Source organism: Schistocerca serialis, chromosome 1 (genome assembly GCF_023864345.2).
Source record: "Schistocerca serialis cubense isolate TAMUIC-IGC-003099 chromosome 1, iqSchSeri2.2, whole genome shotgun sequence".
Classification (NCBI taxonomy): Eukaryota; Metazoa; Arthropoda; class Insecta; order Orthoptera; family Acrididae; genus Schistocerca; species Schistocerca serialis.
This window is the reverse complement of record NC_064638.1, coordinates 97,883,733-97,904,066: the sequence shown is the minus strand read 5'-3', so window position 1 is coordinate 97,904,066 and position 20,334 is coordinate 97,883,733. Positions and strand designations below refer to the sequence as shown.

At 40.9% G+C, this 20,334-nt stretch overlaps 1 protein-coding gene across 1 annotated transcript in view; it reads right to left on the bottom strand.

The window, feature by feature from the left end:
• Positions 1-14,679: 14,679 nt before the first annotated feature.
• LOC126457050 (esterase FE4-like) overlaps positions 14,680-20,334 on the bottom strand; it is a 92,458-nt gene continuing 86,803 nt past the window's right edge. The window contains exon 10 of the mRNA XM_050093044.1: positions 14,680-15,044. Coding sequence (XP_049949001.1) covers positions 14,885-15,044 — 160 coding nt within the window. The 3' untranslated portion in view covers positions 14,680-14,884. The remainder of the gene's footprint in view (positions 15,045-20,334) is intronic.

The window sequence follows — 20,334 nt, the reverse complement described above, 5'->3', positions numbered from 1 at the left end:
TGCGTGGTTATTGTAATGCACCGTGTGGCTCTAGATAGAGGCATGCCTTGTTCTGATTTTCAGTACTCCCTGTTAATTGCCTGTGCTGGCAATGTGCATGTATGAACCCTCCTGGAATTTTGACAGTTATTATTTTCGTGTGCATTTCTGTCGCTTGTGTACCATGGCGCTACATTACTTGTATGGTGTGGTGACGTGTGACTCAGTTTTTAGAATGACCGTAGAGTCTGCAGAAGTATGATGTTAAGTTGTATTATTGGAAGGAATAATTTTCATTGCTTAGAAATAACTTTCAAAATAGATATTTCTTGATATTTGTTATTTAATTGTGAACGGTGTTTGCAAAATTAGCTGCTTCCTTTACTTGTTGGTGCCTCGCTATATATGCTCAGCCATATACAGTAGCATATCAATGATAGCTGCAGAACAGGGTTGCTTATTGGGTGTGGCTAATTAATTGTCCTTTAAAAACATTATTCACAGTTAAAATAGAAAAGAAAATATTAGCTTCTGCTTGTGGATACACTAACGGTTGGTTGGTTTGTGGGATTAAAGGGACCAGACTGCGATGGTCATCGGTCACAATACACTAACGTTGTTCCAACGTTTCAGGATAACAGTGCAGAGGTAATGGAACCAAGAGGTTACCTGGGTATAGCATGCATTTGTTGTGGTGTCACCGCCAGACACCACACTTGCTAGGTGGTAGCCTTTAAATCGGCCGCGGTCCGTTAGTATACGTCGGACCCGCGTGTCGCCACTGTCAGTGATTGCAGACCGAGCGCCACCACACGGCAGGTCTAGAGAGACTGACTAGCACGCGCCCCAGTTGTACAGCAGACTTTACTAGCGATGCTACACTGACAAATACGCTCTCATTTGCCGAGACGATAGTTAGCATAGCCTTCAGCTACGTCATTTGCTACGACCTAGCAAGGCGCCATTACCAGTTTATATTGAGATTATTATTGATGTATCAACAAGAGCGATGTTCTCCAGTTATGGATTAAAGTTAACTATTACATCAACTATGTACTTTATTTGCTACTATTAATTCCTTTACCTTGTTCCAGACCTCACGCCAATCTGGGTGAGCTTAAAAGCGTGCATTTCGGCCTCCTTTAGCAACACGGTGTTGGCACTTCTGCCAACACTTCATTTATGAACTAAAAATTCGCGGCCAGTCAGGGGGTGGATGCACTGTGTAACTTGGAACGCGCTTGTACAACGCTTTGGAGTGTCTGTTATGCATTACTGCTGGCAACATTGGCAAGATTGGACCATCTCCTGATATATACTCTGCTGCTCTCTCTGGTGTGTGTGAGAACACTGACATTTTGGAAGTCCGTAATCCCACCTGTAATCAAGTATGTAGAGTGTGAACGCAAATTAATCATTGAGTTAACCGATTTCTGGATTTGAAGCAAGACCAGTAAGGAACAGGCTCTTGTTATTCAAAAATTACTCACGCGAATCATGGAATTACAAATTAGGCTTAATATGCTGGTTTGGGCCGATACTAGGATAATACACCAAGAGGGTAGCCCAATTCCAACAGAGATGAGTGGATCAGGTTGTTAAGGAAGTAACTTTTGCGTGTTTAGTCCTGAAACGAGAACATCGAGAAATAAGGTATGTGTACCAAATAAGGCCCACCTAACGTTTCGGAATTTCGTATTCAGTGTGTGTAAGTAGTAAGATTCCGAGATCGTACGTGCAACATCCTACAACTATATTCAGTTCAAAAGTAAATGAACATTGAAGGTTTATTTAATTAATATCATCACTTTAAAGAAAATGTTTAACTCTTGCAAGTGGACCCTATTAGGAGACTTTGTTCCTTATGTGGACCATAGCCACATCATGTTCGTATGTTATCTGGGCCATGTAAATGGCAGCAAAACTGTTTGAATACACTGCAGGAGTTTTAATGTAATTTTATTCTAGAAATAAGTGGAATGGGATGATACAGAGACTTTTATAATCACTTGTTTTTATAAACGCTTCGTAAGAACTGTTGGTATTTACTGTTTATTAACTCTTCAGGTTATTAAATTCAATCAGCAAAAAAAAAAATGTTACAGTAGAAGAAGAATGGGTAGCTTTGAGGGATGAAGTAGTGAAGGCAGCAGAGGATCAAGTAGGTAAAAAGACGAGGGCTAGTAGAAATCCTTGGGTAACAGAAGATATATTGAATTTAATTGATGAAAGGAGAAAATATAAATATGCAGTAAATGAAGCAGGCAAAAAGGAATACAAACGTCTCAAAAATGAGATCGACAGGAAGTGCAAAATGGCTAATCAGGGATAGCTAGAGGACAAATCTAAGGATGTAGAGGCTTATCTCACTAGAGGTAAGATAGATACTGCCTACAGGAAAATTAAAGAGACCTTTGGAGATAAGAGAACCACTTGCATGAACATCAAGAGCTCAGATGGAAACCCATTTCTAAGCAAAGAAGGGGAAGCAGAAGAGTGGAAGGAGTATATAGAAGTTCTATACAAGGGCGATGTACTTGAGGACAATATTATGGAAATGGAAGAGGATGTAGATGAAGATGAAATGGGAGATACGATACTGCGTGAAGAGTTTGACAGATCACTGAAAGACCTGAGTCGAAACAAGGCCCCCGGAGTAGACAACATTCCATTGGAACTACTGACGGCCTTGGGAGAGCCAGTCCTGACAAAACTCTACCATCTGGTGAGCAAGATGTACGAAACAGGCGAAATACCCTCAGACTTCAAGAAGAATATAATAATTCCAATCCCAAAGAAAGCAGGTGTTGACAGATGTGAAAATTACCGAACTATCAATTTAATAAGTAACAGCTGCAAAATACTAACGCGAATTCTTTACACAAGAATGGAAAAACTAGTAGAAGCCGACCTCGGGGAAGATCAGTTTGGATTCCGTAGAAATGTTGGAACACGTGAGGCAATACTGACCCCACGACTCATCTTAGAAGCCAGATTAAGGAAGGGCAAACCTACGTTTCTAGCATTTGTAGACTTAGAGAAATCTTTTGACAATGTTGACTGGAACACTCTCTTTCAAATTCTGAAGGTGGCAGGGGTAAAATACAGGGAGCGAAAGGCTATTTACAATTTGTACAGAAACCAGATGGCAGTTATAAGAGTCGAGGGGCATGAAAGGGAAGCAGTGGTTGGGAAGGGAGTGAGACAGGGCTGTAGCCTATCCCCGAAGTTATTCAATCTGTATATTGAGCAAGCAGTGAAGGAAATAAAAGAAAAATTCGGAGTAGGTATTAAAATCCATCGAGAAGAAATAAAAACTTTGAGGTTCGCCGATGACATTGTAATTGTATCAGAGACAGCAAAGGACTTGGAAGAGCAGTTGAACGGAATGGGCAGTGTCTTGAAAGGAGGATATAAGATGAACATCAACAAAAGCAAAACGAGGATAATGGAATGTGGTCGAATTAAGTCGGGTGATGCTGAGGGAATTAGATTAGGAAATGAGACACTTAAAGTAGTAAAGGAGTTTTGCTATTTGGGGAGCAAAATAACTGATGATGGTCGAAGTAGAGAAGATATAAAATGTAGACTTGCAATGGCAAGGAAACTGTTTCTGAAGGGAAATTTGTTAACATCGAGTATAGCTTTAAGTGTGAGGAAGTCATTTCTGAAAGTATTTGTATGGAGTGTAGCCATGTATGGAAGTGAAACATGGACGATAAATAGTTTGGACAAGAAGAGAATAGAAGCTTTTGAAATGTGGTGCTACAGAAGAATGCTGAAGATTAGATGGGTAGATCACATAACTAATGAGGAAGTATTGAATAGGATTGGGGAGAAGAGACGTTTGTGGCACAACTTGACTAGAAGAAGGGATCGGTTGGTAGGACATGTTCTGAGGTATCAAGGGATCACCAATTTAGTATTGGAGGGCAGCGTGGAGGGTAAAAATCGTAGAGGGAGACCAAGAGATGAATACACTAAGCAGATTCAGAAGAATGTAGGTTGCGGTAGGTACTGGGAGATGAAGAGGCTTGTACAGGATACAATAGCATGGAGAGCTGCATCAAACCAGTCTCAGAACTGAAGACCACAACAACAACAACAACAACACATCAAAATTGTTCTAACAGCAGTAAGTTTCCTTATCATAATAGGAACAATAATTCTAATCATTTTAAATCAACACATGAATAATGATTTGTGAAACTGGTCTGGCTTATTTAAATCATTTTTACATGTGGGGCACAGGAAATTTCGCACTTTGTCTTTGGGTGTCATACATACACAGCCTTCATCGACATATTTCATACATTCTTTGCAAACTCTCGTGTCCAATATCCTGACAAAACCAGCCAATCTCTTGCAACATTCTCTTAGAGGCAGAGCTGCTGCTTGCTTCAGCAGAGTCTTTATTTTTGCTTTTTTTCTGGATATTCTTCACTTTCTGTGAAATTTTTTGCGACGTGTATCTTTTTTAGAGCCAGTGCTTTCGTTGGTACCATTTTTATTTTGATTCTGCTGAACAATGTCTTACATACGTCTTGCGCCTTGTAATTAATGCCTTATTCCATGGGGTTCGGTTTTTTTTTTTCCTTTCACTTTGGAGTTTGCAAAATTTCCTTGAAAGAACAATTGAGATCTTCAGCTGTGTCACTATTTTCAAAACTGAAGTCACTTGAACTCTCCTTTACTGAATATGCTTCGCTTTCTGATGAACTGGAATCAATGGACTGGAGTCTCTTTTTTCGGGAATCCTTTGGGACTGACTGAGTCTCTGGCAGTTTCCTTGTTTCAGGCAATTGTCATGTCCTCTTCTGGGTCAGGGTGCTCTGATAGACGAGTGGGAGCAAATACAGTGTCTGGAATAGATTCTGAGTCAGAAGGATAAATCCCTGTATCGTGAATCCCAGACATGACATTTTCTGGGGATGCTATATTTGGTCAGATCTTGCTGAAGACTTTTCCAAACACACGTCTAATAATTGCTCTGTTTTCTCCCTTTCATGTGTAGACCAGTACAGCTGAACTTCGTCATCCCAGTAAGAATACAGATTTATCCAAAGTTATGTTGGTGGGCAAGCAGTAAAGTCTGATATTGCGCTCTTCAGCAGCGTCGCAAATTTCAAGTTCCAAGTGTGACGATACTCCATCAAATATCAAAATAACATCTTTTGCAAGATTGTATTTGGCAAAATGATATATCCATCTAATGAATGTCGCGCTATTTATTCAGCCCTTATCTGTCATTTCTACTGCTGTCCCAAATGGCAAATAGTCTTCCCATTCTGGCTTGCGTCGCTTTCCTTTGAAAAGTGGCATAGGAGGAATAACCTGTCCAATTGCATTCCCTCATGAGACAATGGTGACATTTTCCCCATGTTCTGGAACAACAACGTACAAGCGTTTTTCACCTTTCTTCGCTAAAACTTCAGGAGACTTGTGGAGAGAGGCGACATCCCTTTTCGTCCATATTGTAGATAAGGTGGGGTCCTGTCAAATAGCTCTAATTCGGACAAGACCGTTTTCAGTTTCTGAAAATGATCATTTACAATAACATTTACAGCTCTTCCTGGATTCAAGTGTTGCGCCTTCCTTCTTGCAATGTCTGGCTGTCCTTGTAAAGAGCTTGAGCCACTTGTGGCCAGCCAATCTCTTCGTCTCATTAAATGAATTTTGCACACAATTTTTTCACAATATACATACACACATTTTCTGAGCACTTTTTCAGTAATTGTATACCCAACTTCACCGAGTGGAAAAATTCTTCGCCAAAGTCCTCTCTCCTGAGCTTCGTCCAAACAAATTTTTCGTCCCAAACTTTTAGTTTTTAGTCCAGACTTACGTGGTTGCGTAACGTACGTCGAAGAAACCTGTATTTTTTTAAAGATGCTCTGACAGGCATCCCTTCAGCAACAGCTTCCATAGCTGTGGCTCTATCTAAAAACAAGCACTTCCAGTAAGCCTGACGTTCCTGAATTGGGACTATAAAATTGTGATTATATATTTTTTTAAAGTACCGTACTTCAATTATAGCTACTAAAGATTATTGATCTAAATGTACAACGCCCTGTCACAAAGATTGCCAAGAAGGAATTTAAAATGTTTTCTTTTGACATTTCTTGCAATGACCAACTAGTAGCTCAGTAAAAATGTGTAAGATAATTTAGATTTAATTTAGAGATAGTAAATACGTGTTACATGAGGTTTCCCAGGATACGCTAAAATTGCTTCATAACCGAAGCGATTACATTAGATGAAACGTACTGTGAAAACGAGAAGCAGCCCTCCTTTGTTGAACGCCGTAGCACAACTGATAGTAAAATGGCCGGCACGAGCGCGGGTGCGGAAATACTTGTTGCCTTGGCCACGTCACGAGCTATCACTATCGAACACATTCAGCGCTGTTTTCAAACTTTCTATGCTAGAAAATGGGCCATATTAGGAACCGGGCCTTATTTGGTACATGTACCTTATATGGAGTAAATTCGAATTGCTCTCTCTGCGTTATATTTGGACTATATTTTAGAAGGAATGAAGACAGATGACAGCTTGCGTGTGATGTCTCACCCGAAACCCACCGCACTTCCGTAATTAGATGGACTGGTCCCTAAGATTGAAGGTAAATGGTTTGCAGACAAAAAACGTAACTTGTGAAAAGTGTTCTTGTTACCGGAGGCGGCAGACAGCAATGGAATAAGGAAATGGGTCCCGTGCTGTCGAATGGGAGGGGTTGTTTTTCCTGTGGGAAGCAGGAACATTTTGTACATGAAAGTCCGGTAGGGTGCGATGGGCACCCGAACAGGTGAACTGCGCAAGGCTCCATTAGCACCAAAGCAATGTAGTCGCATTGTGCCAGTAATGAATCAGTCCCTTCCTTTCTTTGCGCGAAGTTAAATCACCTTAATGTGCTTGCTTGGTTCTGGAAGCAGTCTCTCATTACCTGATTACAATTGATATCTGAGGTGCATGCTGTATGTAAGCTTCCTCCCTCTTGAGCTATGGCTCAGATATGTATTGCCAACTGCAGATGTTGCCTCTGGTGGGCTGTTTTCCGTGAAGTCTTCAAGATTTTTCAAGGCCGACGGAACTCATCGTAGTTAAGGGTTAATCTGCTAATTGGGATTGGAACTATGTTAATAGGTGCTTTTCCTTTAAATTTTGTCCGGAAGGAAGTCTCATTCGTGATCTAGTCAGTGGGTGTCAGGGGTCAAGGGTGCTGTGGCGCTAGGTACAGGGTTTAGTCACTTGGATGCAAGTGAAGTTAAGGAATTACTAGTGGTACTCGGTCGACTCTCAGACGTTGGGATTCCCGACAAATTGTGGGATACAGATAGGGGTAAATATAAAATAAGCTTGACCGATGACATACCTGTCTGACAACTACCTTATAGGCTTCATGTCCTAAGCTGAAACTCATAGGTAACATGCTTCGCAATGGCATTAAAAGTCCATCTAACCCACCATATGCCTCCCCGATGTTTTTGTTCCCCAAATAGCAGGGGGCTGGTTTCCACCCGGTAGTGGACTGTAGAGCTCTTAATCAGAAAGTGATTTTAGAGTTAGTGCATGAATTTACGTAACGCAGAAAATGAATCTGATGAAACACTATTGATTTGAAATTGGCCCTGGCAATGAAGCAAAACTTGATCAATTTGAAGATAATGTCCCCTGTGCTTACTGAGTGCTATCCCTGAAATAATAAAATTTCTTACCTTTATCTGCGCAATGGTAACGCTCTTCGCAGTGCTCTCTGTTTGTATTTTATATTGTATAGTTAACATAAAGCTATTGTGCAAGGCTGTTGGTTAGCACACATTTTAATGTGTGATGTCCTTAGGTTAGTTAGGTTTAAGTAGTTCTAAGTTCTAGCGGACTGATGACCTCAGTTGTTAAGTCCCATAGTGCTCAGAGCCATTTGAACCATTTTTGTATTTTGACTCTTTGAAAATTAATACTGCTCACAATTAACACACAATGAACTGATTATACCATTAACAATTAGCTTTACAAAATCATTGGATGTGAGTGCTATGCTCTCACTCAATCATCACTTATGTATATGCGCACTGCACTGATAACAAAAAAATGGTTCAATTGGCTCTGGGCACTATGGGACTTAATTGCTGAGGTCATCAGTCCCCTAGAACTTAGAACTACTTAAACCTAACTAACCTACGGACATCACACACACCATGTCCGAGGCAGGATTCGAACCTGCGACGGTAGCGGTCGCGCGGTTCCAGACTGTAGCGCCTAGAACCGCTCGTCCACACAGGCCGGCCGGATAACAATACAACTTTCTTTACCTTGATTATTTTCAGTATGGTATCTTACAAATAAAATCATTACTGCCCATAGCGAGTAAGTATATATTGAGTACTCATGAAGTACAACAGATCTTTACTCTTTAGAGTCCTGCATACTTCTCTCTAACTGAAGTTACTCTAACTAACATGTCTTTACACTTGAAAGTCCTCCAAATGCTCCCTACCTGAAGCTACCCTAACACATTACCCATAACACCTAGAAACAGATGTCGCTGTTGAGCAACGACGCTACTACATAATCGATGCTACGTTTGAACATCTCTGGTTCAATGTCAAGTTTTCTTACAAAATTTAAATTACTTGACACTGTGTGTATACCTTTCAACTTTTCTCGTTTGTTGTTCTAACATTCCAAGTTTCAATCCTCAGGTGAGAAATTTGAGTCTTCTTCTTGTATAATCCCTCTGTGCCATTGTTTTCCTGGGATAGTGTCCACCCAGAGATCCGATTGTGGGTATATTAGTCCGGAATGTTTCTTTTCAGAGCCAGCCATTCCATGAAAGGTTTTGTCCAGTGGAACTAGGTAAACCACAAGGGACTTTAATGCGATGATTTCCCCTTGTCTTCCGCATTCAGTAGGTTCTTCTGCTTGTAGAAGCGATTTCTCATTTCAAGGGAATAAGGGTACTCTGGACTTTCATCAGCTCATCCACCTACAAAGAGGTTGTTGCCATTTGGTGGAGGGGTACCACTTATATAGGTGGTCACTGGGTGTGTGGTCGCAGTGTGTCTGAGACCGATATATATTCAAGTAGTTTTTCAGTTCACTTCACAAGACTGAGTGGACCTTGCTCCCAGAGCTTTCTATTACAGAAAAATTTCAAGTAGTCGCCGGGAATCAAACTCAGAACCAAAGCATTACTGGCCAAAACGCTAACCGCTACAGCGTTTCTACTCTTTTTTTAATGTCACTAGATTCCTTACAGCTCATCCACTCGCCAGAATGGCCTTCAGTGGCATCAGCTTCTCCTACCATTCTAGACCTTTCATAGTTATTTCAATAAGTTTCTGAAAAGAAAATTGAAAGGTAAATCCATAGTGCGTACAGAATACTCCCTACAAGCGTCGGCGAGAACCCTTTTCACCGTGGTTTGAGGTTATTGTAAATAAAGATCCCGTTGAAATGAAAAAGAAATATTGCTTTTATACCTGACTAAGCTGAATCCTTGATTATGCATACCACTTCTATTCCTGCTTAAGTCACCAGCCTCTCTCACAGACCAAAAGCACCGTAATGGAACTAATTATAACACAGATAGTTAAAAGCAGTTTAACTATGGGTATTCTGTCGCAGTTTGACCGTCGTTGAAATTAGATTAATTGTAATAAGGTCCTGGAAACTGCTCTTAAAAAGTAAGATCATGTACTTGTCAAATGTTCAGATCTGTGTGAAATCTTATGGGACTTAACTGCTAAGGTCATCAGTCCCTAAGCTTACACACTACTTAACCTACATTATCCTAAGGACAAACACACGCACCCATGCCCGAGGGAGGACTCGAACCTCCGCCGGGACCAGCCCATGTACTTGTCGATGAGGGGGAGACCCTTATCGGACAAACCATAGTTAAAGCTGTCAGAGCGGTTGAGAGTCTAATAGGTAATAGTAGTTTCGAGGGAAGACTAGTCTTGGAGGATCCGGGACAAATGTTTCGAAAGAGGGAAGGGGGAGGTGCGGGGTGTGCTGTGCCCCGAAAAAGTTCGGCAAGTGACTGTAAATTCTATAAAGTTTTTTTCCCAGCCATGGCCAAGAAGTAGAGGCCAGTGCAGCCAGTGTGCTGATCACGTAAGCTACTGCGCAGTATTGTTGACATTACAAATCGCGAGGGATAGCCGCATGGTCTAAGGCGCCATGTCACGGTCCGTGTGCCGTCGGAAGTTCGAGTCCTCCCTCGGACATGGACGTGTGCGTTGCCCATAGCGTAAGTTAGTTAAAGTTAGCTCAAGTAGTGTGTAGGCTTAGGGACCGATGACCTCAGCAGTTCGGTCATATAAGACCTTACCACAGAATTCCAATTGACATCACATCAAAACACTCAGGACGGACACGGTCTGCCACATCGGTCACGGCCGAGGAGCACAGAATCACTAACGCCGCACCACAGGGCGACCAGGAGTGAAGTAACATTTTGTAACTCGCAGCACTAGCGTGTTACCGAGAAACTCACACATCGCATACGTGAGTGAGCAACCCGTGCTCTGAGTAGGTGGAGCTAGAAAAAGCTGACAGAACAAGAATACAGCAATCCAAGCTGTAGGCCCTACCCCTTCGTCTCCACGCCACCCCAGTAGGGCTGCTTCAGAAGTGTAGGTATAACGGTATAAATAAGCGAGCGTAGGCGTTCAAAGCATTCAGTCATCTCGCTATTCCGTCTGCGTTGAGAAACGGGGAGAGTGACAGCCTTTTGAGCTTCAGAGAAACCACGGCTAATCCTTGGTGATGAAACTCTGCTGGCTGGCAGCTCGCTGATTAACTTGACAGGTATCGCCACGAGTTTCGCCACGACTGTGGCGGTGCTGTTGTGGGACTTGGAGAATTTCACCATTGTCTGGAGCTCGTGTGCAGCCAGCCACCACCCGCTGAGGAACTCCGGTACAACTTCCGAGGACCTCTGCGGGCAGTGCTCATTCTTCAGCGCTAGGAACACACATGGCACCGCGGTAGCTGCCGGCCACGACATAGGACAATGGAAGTCCCAGGCGCCATCAGGGTATCAGTGCATTCCGCAGTGGGCTAAATGCCTGTAAATACTACGCTGTTTACCCGCACATCCTGTAGTGAATCTGCTCTCCCTCGCCATTTCTCTCGCCCATCCTGATGCGTAGTGGCTTGGTATCTTCCAGATCGTTACAGCTGAAAGTTAGACCAGCAATGGTACAGACGTGTGTTTTGTAATGTTAAAGTAGAAATTTTTATTCACAAGGTGTTATTGGTATAGGTACAGATATTATGATCATTGGTGCCTTGATATGTACGCACTTCAGAAAGTTGCTTATTTTCTCTGTGTCAAATGGTCTTCCCACAAACACATCACATAGTTTACTATCTGATGTTTCTGCATGGTCGTAACTATGCCGTGACATGAAGTACATCTGTCAGTATATACTAACCATATTGTGTCCACGCACCCACAATTCAACATCTGACCTGCTACCCAGGGAAAAATTAATTTTAATGGCTTCTTGTGCCATGCATACTCGGACATACTAACCAACATAAAAGCCTACCACTTGTAATAGGTATAATTATTAGTCTGCAAATTAAGTGTATACTGAAGTAATGTTATTAAGTACACTGTCCCCAGTCAACAATAGAAATATCTGCATTGGTAATGCTAACACTAACGCAAAACATCCTTGCATTTTAATAAATTTAATGTCTGGTGCAAAAGTCGTAATATGCTTGTCAACTAGCCTGTAGCTTATTTGAGTAGTGCCAATAAGTGATCCACGTTTATTTTGATAAATAACGCAGACAATGTAGATACGGAAATATTTAGTTTGATTACCATTGTGACTCGAAAAGCGTGGTATCAATTAACTTTGGTTGTCGTCATAGTACATTAACCGGTAAATTTCATTACTAGTGCTACTACGTTAGAAAGCAAGTTACGCGGGTTGTGCCATGGGCGTTTTCTGCTTCAAATCTTATGTATTTTGAAAAAAAGTTTATTTTGGTACAAATATTGAATTTTTGTTCGTGTTCAGTGATCTCTGGTGCAAAGAACTATCTAAGTTTAATCTCTGTGTGTGGAACCTTGTTCGACCGCTGTCTTTCGCCATAATTACATTCGTTTTCCGTGCTTTATGTCAGTCTCCTTGGCTGTTACGAATACCTGCAGTGTAATTGCTACAATGCAATAAAGATTTAAGTAACATTTTCTTCCCACCCTAAAACGGTGCTTGATCAGTTTGATTGTCTTTGGCTTCGTCGTGTGTTTCGACTTTTTGAGCATTATATTTAAATTTTGATTTTATTTAGAAGTGATTTATGGAAATATAGTTCATGTATTTTCAGAGGGCGTTGGCACAATAATTCAAATACGTAAATTCTGCCACCTTCCTTGCACATTTACTTACTTCTGCCAGTACCTCGTCTCCTACCTTCCAAACTTTACAGAAGCTCTCCTGCTACCCTTGCAGAACTGTTCATTCTGGAAACATCCCCCACACTGGTGTGAGGAATGTTAAAGATTCTAAAGACTATTTCATAAGATCCATGTGTCGCCATCTGCACACAAGTGACAAATTTATACTGTGGTTCAATGTTGGAAATGGAACAGTTTAGGGATACAGTGCAACACTAATTTTGATGAATCCTCTACTTAATTCTGATGAAGTGTTAGCAATATTTGCATTCAGCGTATATTTGTGTGTTCACATATAAAGAATATTTTCATATAAAGTAAACTTAAGGTGCATTTTCCACATTTAACTGTTGGTTACAGTACAAAATACTTCCTTTGTGAATCTAGCACCTATTTCTTTTCAAATGTTAGTTATGTTTGTCAGTGCTCATTTATGTATGTATGTGTCTATTAAAATGTTCATGCACAATTAAAAAGCGCTACAAAAGTATGTTTGCCTTTCATCTACCTACATTCTAAGATAATATGTAGGGTTAGTATGGGTTTAAGTGTTCCTATATTTCTTCAGAACGCAGGCTAATCTTCTCAAAAGTCGTTTTCTACCAGTTTTTCTTCTGTAAATAATTAGTGTAATTATTCTACAACCATTACACATTAAACTGGTGATTTGATAGCGTCTGCCTTCTTTGAAACTGAGCTTACTACATTCTTCATTATTTAAGGAGTGTATCTTCAAGATTTCATACTTATATATATATATATATATATATATATATATATATATATATATATATAATGTAATTAGTCTGAAATCTTCAAGTGTTCCCTCTCTTCCATGTATAAAGCAGATTACATGATTCTTAAACTCGTTGTCAGTGATAATTAAATTATGCTATGTGCAAAATTCTATCGGCTAGCCCCCTCTTTCATTGCTTTCTCTCCCGCCCATGTCCTCCTTCTCTTCCTTTTCCTGTCAAATTCCAATTACCCATCACAATTAAGCATTAATCTACCTTAACTAACTGAACAATTTCCTTTATCACATCATACATTGTTTTAACTCTTAATAACCTATAGAGCTAGTAGGGATACAAATTTTTGCAACTGTGGTGCAGGTTGACTGTATGACTATCTCGACTGCAATAATATGTTCAGTTATTCTGCTCGTGGTTGGTTACATACATTCCTATTTTCTTATGAATTATTAGGCCTACTCCTATATAATTCCTGTTTGATTTTTGGTTGGCTATCTTAGTTCTATCCTTCCTCACATTTTTCATCCTTCCTGTCTAATTTCATTCCCTTTTAATTTCTTAGCTTCTTTTTTTGCTGCCTTCTTTTTTCCGTTCTTTACTGATTACTTTTTCTGTTTTCTCCATTCTTTGTTACTAGCCATCCATGTTTCATTCTTTCTTTCATTCATTCTCTCCTTCTTTTTCCCTTTCACATCTTGCTTTACGATTTCATTCTTCCATTCTCCATCCTTTCATATTTTCTTCCTTTTTCATTTCCCTCTCTCCACAATTTTTTCCTCTACACCCTCACTTTTTGCTCTGTTTTGTCTTTCACACTTCCTTCTTTCCCCCTTTCCCACTTTCCAGTTTCATTCCTCCCTCACATCTAACCATACTCCATTTCTCCAAAGTCAGTTGCCTCGTTTCCTTTACTTTCATTTCTCTTCTACGTTTTCTACCTTTCCTTATTTTCCAACATCGCTTCTCACGCAATAATGCTTAGATCCAACTCAAATGAAGGTGGGATGGTATCATAGAAAAAAGAATTTGACCGAGGATTGATGTCTCACGGGAGGAGATGGAAGACAGGATAAAAGTTAAAATCCGGTGTTGAAATGGCCATTGGAACCTTAACTTCAGAAAGTAAGTTCTTGAATTGCCCCTTTGCAGTTCAATTCTTCAGGTTTAACTAACTGTGGTTTAATTTCAAACTGTTATATAAAAGGAATGAGTATTTATATTATTAAGGAAATAAAGCTTCATTGTTATGCATCTTTTCATATGTATTAAAACGATGTGATAATATGAAATAAAAGTTAATAGATTATCAATCGTAGTACAGTAAAGACAATTTAATTTTGTTTCCTTTACTTCTTTGTTGTTATGGCCATGAGACCACCTTCTAATAGATCTTTTCAAATGTATCTTATTCGCCATGCCTTAGTTCCCTTGTTGATGCAATTCAGACAGATCACAAATTTCCGTGTTAACAACTAATAGCAAATTCAGTTTCAGGATAAAGGCTGAAATAATAACGTAATACGTGTGTTTTGTTTGCATTTCTTTTTTACAAATTTAGCATAAGTGTCGTTTCTTCAAACAATGGCTTCCTTTACAACTACAAATACTTTAAGAGACGTTATAGTTGATTATTGGCATCTGTGCACAGTATGAAGAGAGCGCTGAGGGTTTCATTGTGTGTGATGTGAGGCCAATACCTCTTGTTGTAGTGTGGAAGTACTGTGCAGTCTCTCTAGCCGCCATAGCGTTTGTACAGGTCGTCCCAGAACGCTACCCTTTCGGCAAACGGCCGCCGTTGGACACTGAATCCCTGCCGGCCTACGTACAGGTAGGCTGCGTCGTCTGCGGTGAAAGGTGGCCATGATACATCCAGTTCAGGGTCCGTGGGCTTCCTGTGGACACCAGACCATCAGAACGTCACATATGGAACAGATTTCGGGAAATTTAAAATCAAATCTCTTAAGTAAAGAAGTTCTCGAGTTTATCAGTAATGGCTTTAGTAGCTGCGGAGTCGGGCAGAAGTATTACAATCGTGTAAATGCTGGTTCGAATCGTACTAGCAGCTTTATTTTTACTTTTGTTTAAATTCCATGTGTATGAATAAATCTGAATGTTAGTTAACAGGTACTAACTTGTAATTTTTTAATAAAAGTGACACCTTGTTATTTTTACCTACTTGTCGAATAATATGAGAAAACTTACATACATCAATAATCAATAATACTGTTGAATCTCTAGAAACAGAAAAAAATATATTTTGTTTGTTGTTTCCCATTTATGTGACAAATTTTAATTTATCGAGAATACTCCCAGTTGTCCACCTTTGCAGCCAAGTGTTCAACTTGACAGACCGTCACTGGGGGGAGGGGGCGGAGGGGGACCCGGGTTCGATATCCAGCGCTATCAGGGATTTCTCCTTGGTGGGAGGACTAAATTGGACTGCATTTAGTCTTGTGATACCAACGGAGCAGCTACCTGATTGAGACACAGCGACTCCAAGGTCGAAATGTCGGTAATGGCCGAGAGTACGGTAGGCTGATCCATGCATACCCTCCTATACCATATCTGATGATGAATGACCGAGGATAAAACGGTGGTCAGTCGGCTATCCCTTAGTCTTCAGAAGGAGGAGGAGGTCATTGTTTAACGTCCAGTCGCCAACGAGGTCATCAGAGACGGAGCACAAGCGCGGATTAGGGAAGGGTGGAGAAGGAAAGCGACCGTGTCCTTTCGAAGGAACCATCCTGGCATTGGCCTTAAGCGATTTAAGGAAATCACGAAAAACCTAAATCAGGATGATCAGACACGAGTGTGAAACGTCGTCCTTCCGAATGAGAGTCCAGTATGCTAACCACGGCGCTACCCGGCTCGGTTTAGTCTTCAAGGCCTGACCGCAGTGTTTCCTTTACACTCGCAGTTTTATGGGATTAATAATTAAAAACAATAAGACGCAGTTTTTATTAAAAATATGATTCATTATTTGTTAATTAATATTTAAATTGGTTAATAAGTGTGGAAATTAAATAAAAGTTTTAAAAAATTTCTGCAGTCTGGAAATCTTCTGATCTTTAAAGGCAGTTGTCTAGGTTTTTCGAGAACTGTGTTGTTCTGCTTTAGTTCCGTTGTAAGAGTGGAAAGAAATTCCAGTGCTAATTACACAGAGAGGAGAGAGTTTTTGTTTTTTTTTTTTTTTTTGGTCATCAGTCTACTGACTGGTTTGATGCGGCCCGCCACGAATTCCTCTCCTGTGCCAACCTCTTCATCTCAGAGTAGCACTTGCAACCTACGTCCTCAATTATTTGCTTGACGTATTCCAATCTCTGTCTTCCTCTACAGTTTTTGCCCTCTACAGTTCCCTCTAACACCATGGAAGTCATTCCCTCATGTCTTGGCAGATGTCCTATCATCCTGTCCCTTCTCCTTATCAGTGTTTTCCATATATTCGTTTCCTCTCCGATTCTGCGTAGAACCTCCTCATTCCTTACCTTATCAGTCCACCTAATTTTCAACATTCGTCTATAGCACCACATCTCAAATGCTTCGATTCTCTTCTGTTCCGGTTTTCCCACAGTCCATGTTTCCCTACCGTACAATGCTGTACTCCAGACGTACATCCTCAGAAATTTCTTCCTCAAATTAAGGCCGGTATTTGATATTAGTAGACTTCTCTTGGCCAGAAATGCCTTTTTTGCCATAGCGAGTCTGCTTTTGATGTCCTCCTTGCTCCGTCCGTCATTGGTTATCTTACTGCCTAGCTAGCAGAATTCCTTAACTTCATTGTCTTCGTGACCATCAATCCTAATGTTAAGTTTCTCGCTGTTCTCTTTTCTACTACTTCTCATTATCTTCGTCTTTCTCCGATTTACTCTCAAACCATACTGTGTACTCATTAGACTGTTCATTCCGTTCAGCAGATCATTTAATTCTTCCTCACTTTCACTCAGGATAGCAATGTCATCAGCGAATCGTATCATTGATATCCTTTCACCTTGTATTTTAATTCCACTCCTGAACCTTTCTTTTATTTCCATTATTGCTTCCTCGATGTACAGATTGAAGAGTAGGGGCGAAAGGCTACAGCCTTGTCTTACACCCTTCTTAATACGAGCACTTCGTTCTTGATCGTCCACTCTTATTATTCCCTGTTGGTTGTTGTACATATTGTATATGACCCGTCTCTCCCTATAGCTTACTCCTACTTTTTTCAGAATCTCGAACAGCTTGCACCATTTTATATTGTCGAACGCTTTTTCCAGGTCGACAAATCCTATGAAAGTGTCTTGATTTTTCTTTAGCCTTGCTTCCATTATCAGCCGTAACGTCAGAATTGCCTCTCTCGTCCCTTTACTTTTCCTAAAGCCAAACTGATCGTCACCTAGCGCATTCTCAATTTTCTTTTCCATTCTTCTGTATATTATTCTTGTAAGCAGCTTCGATGCATGAGCTGTTAAGCTGATTGTGCGATAATTCTCGCACTTGTCAGCTCTTGCCGTCTTCGGAACTGTGTGGATGATGCTCTTCCGAAAGTCAGATGGTATGTCGCCAGACTCATATATTCTACACACCAACGTGAATAGTCGTTTTGTTGCCACTTCCCCCAATGATTTTAGAAATTCTGATGGAATGTTATCTATCCCTTCTGCCTTATTTGACCGTAAGTCCTTCAAAGCTCTTTTAAATTCCGATTCTAATACTGGATCTCCTATCTCTTCTAAATCGACCCCAATTTCTTCTTCTATCACATCAGACAAATCTTCACCCTCATAGAGGCTTTCAATGTATTCTTTCCACCTATCTGCTCTCTCCTCTGCATTTAACAGTGGAATTCCCGTTGCACTCTTAATGTTACCACCGTTGCTTTTAATGTCACCAAAGGTTGTTTTGACTTTCCTGTATGCTGAGTCTGTCCTTCCGACAATCATATCATTCTCGATGTCTTCACATTTTTCCTGCAGCCATTCCTAGCTTCCCTGCACCTCCTATTTATTTCATTGCTCAGCGACTTGTATTTCTGTATTCCTGATTTTCCCGGAACATGTTTGTGCTTCCTCTTGTCATCAATCAACTGAAGTATTTCTTCTGTTACCCATGGTTTCTTCGCAGCTACCTTCTTTGTACCTATGTTTTCCTTCCCAACTTCTGTGATGGCCCTTTTTAGAGATGTCCATTCCTCTTCAACTGTACTGCCTAATGCGCTATTCCTTATTGCTGTATCTATAGCGTTAGAGAACTTCAAACGTATCTCGTCATTCCTTAGTACTTCCGTATCCCACATCTTTGCGTATTGATCCTTCCTGACTAATGTCTTGAACTTCAGCCTACTCTTCATCACTACTATATTGTGATCTGAGTCTATATCTGCTCCTGGGTACGCCTTACAGTCCAGTATCTGATTTCGGAATCTCTGTCTGACCATGAGAGAGTATAGATGGAAAATTCACTGAGGTCCTCCATAGGGAGAAGTACCTGCTTGCTGACGTGATAGAAGACGAAATGGGTGTAGATCGGTAAGAGATGGGAGATCGAGTGCACGTAAGAAACCTCGATATGTTGCAAAAGGCGTTTTTTTTATCGACAACTACTTATCTCCTAACTATTAGATAACGCAACAGTGTTCCCAGTACCCAAGAGTCTTGCTGAGGTTTGTTGGTAGCGGCGGGTTGGCACAATATCGTGCGAACGACCTTGACATAACATTTAGCGGCATCATGACACCTCTGAATAATGTTTAACATCTCTGGTTCTTGCAGTCATGATTATTACTAAGCGGAGAGAACAACGTACAGAAGCGAGCAGCTGTTGCCGTTAGAAAGCATTGATCGGTATATGTGGCCACGAAAGTCATGTCATTTGCGCACAGAACGACATATCGTTGAGCTCCTACATTTAGCTAACAAGGCACTACCAGGGCGATGCTACAATTCTAATGGCTGCTCGGCTGCTGCATGCATGCCGTAACATGTAACTTCATTACTTATTACTTGTTAAATAAAATGCCAAATAGGAATCTGCATGTGTCTAAAGAGTTTCTTAAATATACAGTCACTAGAAACCGTTACTGAAAATAATTTGACAATAAAATTTAAAAAATTTAGAAATTTATGAAGCACCGAATCACTCTGGCGCTGTCATGTTGTTATGAACGATGTCCTACTGCTCTGATCTGCAAACAAATCTATCCAGTAGACAGGGAGCTATACTGACTGACAGAGTGAAGTACTCAGAGGACATAGCGGCATGTCAATGCAATTTCATACACATGCACACCACTGATAGGTCTGTAAATGATTAGACGTCCTATTCTTTGTGACAGGTAAAATAGCAACCAGAATGCATTAGTGCTCATCATGTATAGTGTTGTAACCAGTCCTGGTAGGAACGGGAACACTTTAAGATGGTGAGCAATCACTAAGTACACGGAGGTACCGAGTGTTCGTGGGAGACTGTGTTTTCGACACCAAACAACGTTTGAAAGGGGCCTACTTTTGGGTCTACATTTGCTGGCTGGTCGAATCATGCAAAATTCAGAAATTGGGAGGGTGGGGGGGGGGGCATTTGGATGTGATAGAGGGTGGATACTGAACTGCATGGGCACGTCAGAGAGAGCCTACTTATCGACAAGTTTCCGGTCGACCTAGTCTAAACACCGCAAAGCAGCACCACTATATTATGCGCTAAACACTTGGTAACCACTTCACATCTGTGCATGCCAGCCGAGAACAGGTAATGGACTCCCCGAAGCACACTGTGTTATTCTGCACCACTAATCAGCGACTATCAGCAGCCAGATTAGGGAGTTATCTTCCCATGTACAGGATGCCATGAACACCACAACACAAATGGTTGAACTTGGAGTGACAGGGAAGTAGTATGCATTGCTGTTGTTTGGTATCACAACGTGTTCTGCGCAACCATGGATGACCATCGTCGGTTAGTATAGCGACGATCTGGAGACAGATACGATTCTTCCAATGATTTGGAGAGGCACAGAGGTATTACTCTTGTCGTCATGGTGTGGGGAGCCATCGGGAACCATTTCAGGTCACGGCTGGCAATTACTAAATGAATTCTGATAGCACAACAGTACATCACAGATGTTCCCTGTCCTCATGTGTTACTTCTCTTGTGACAGTATCGTGGTGCCATTTTCAGCAGAACAAGGCTAGTACACTAATGACACGT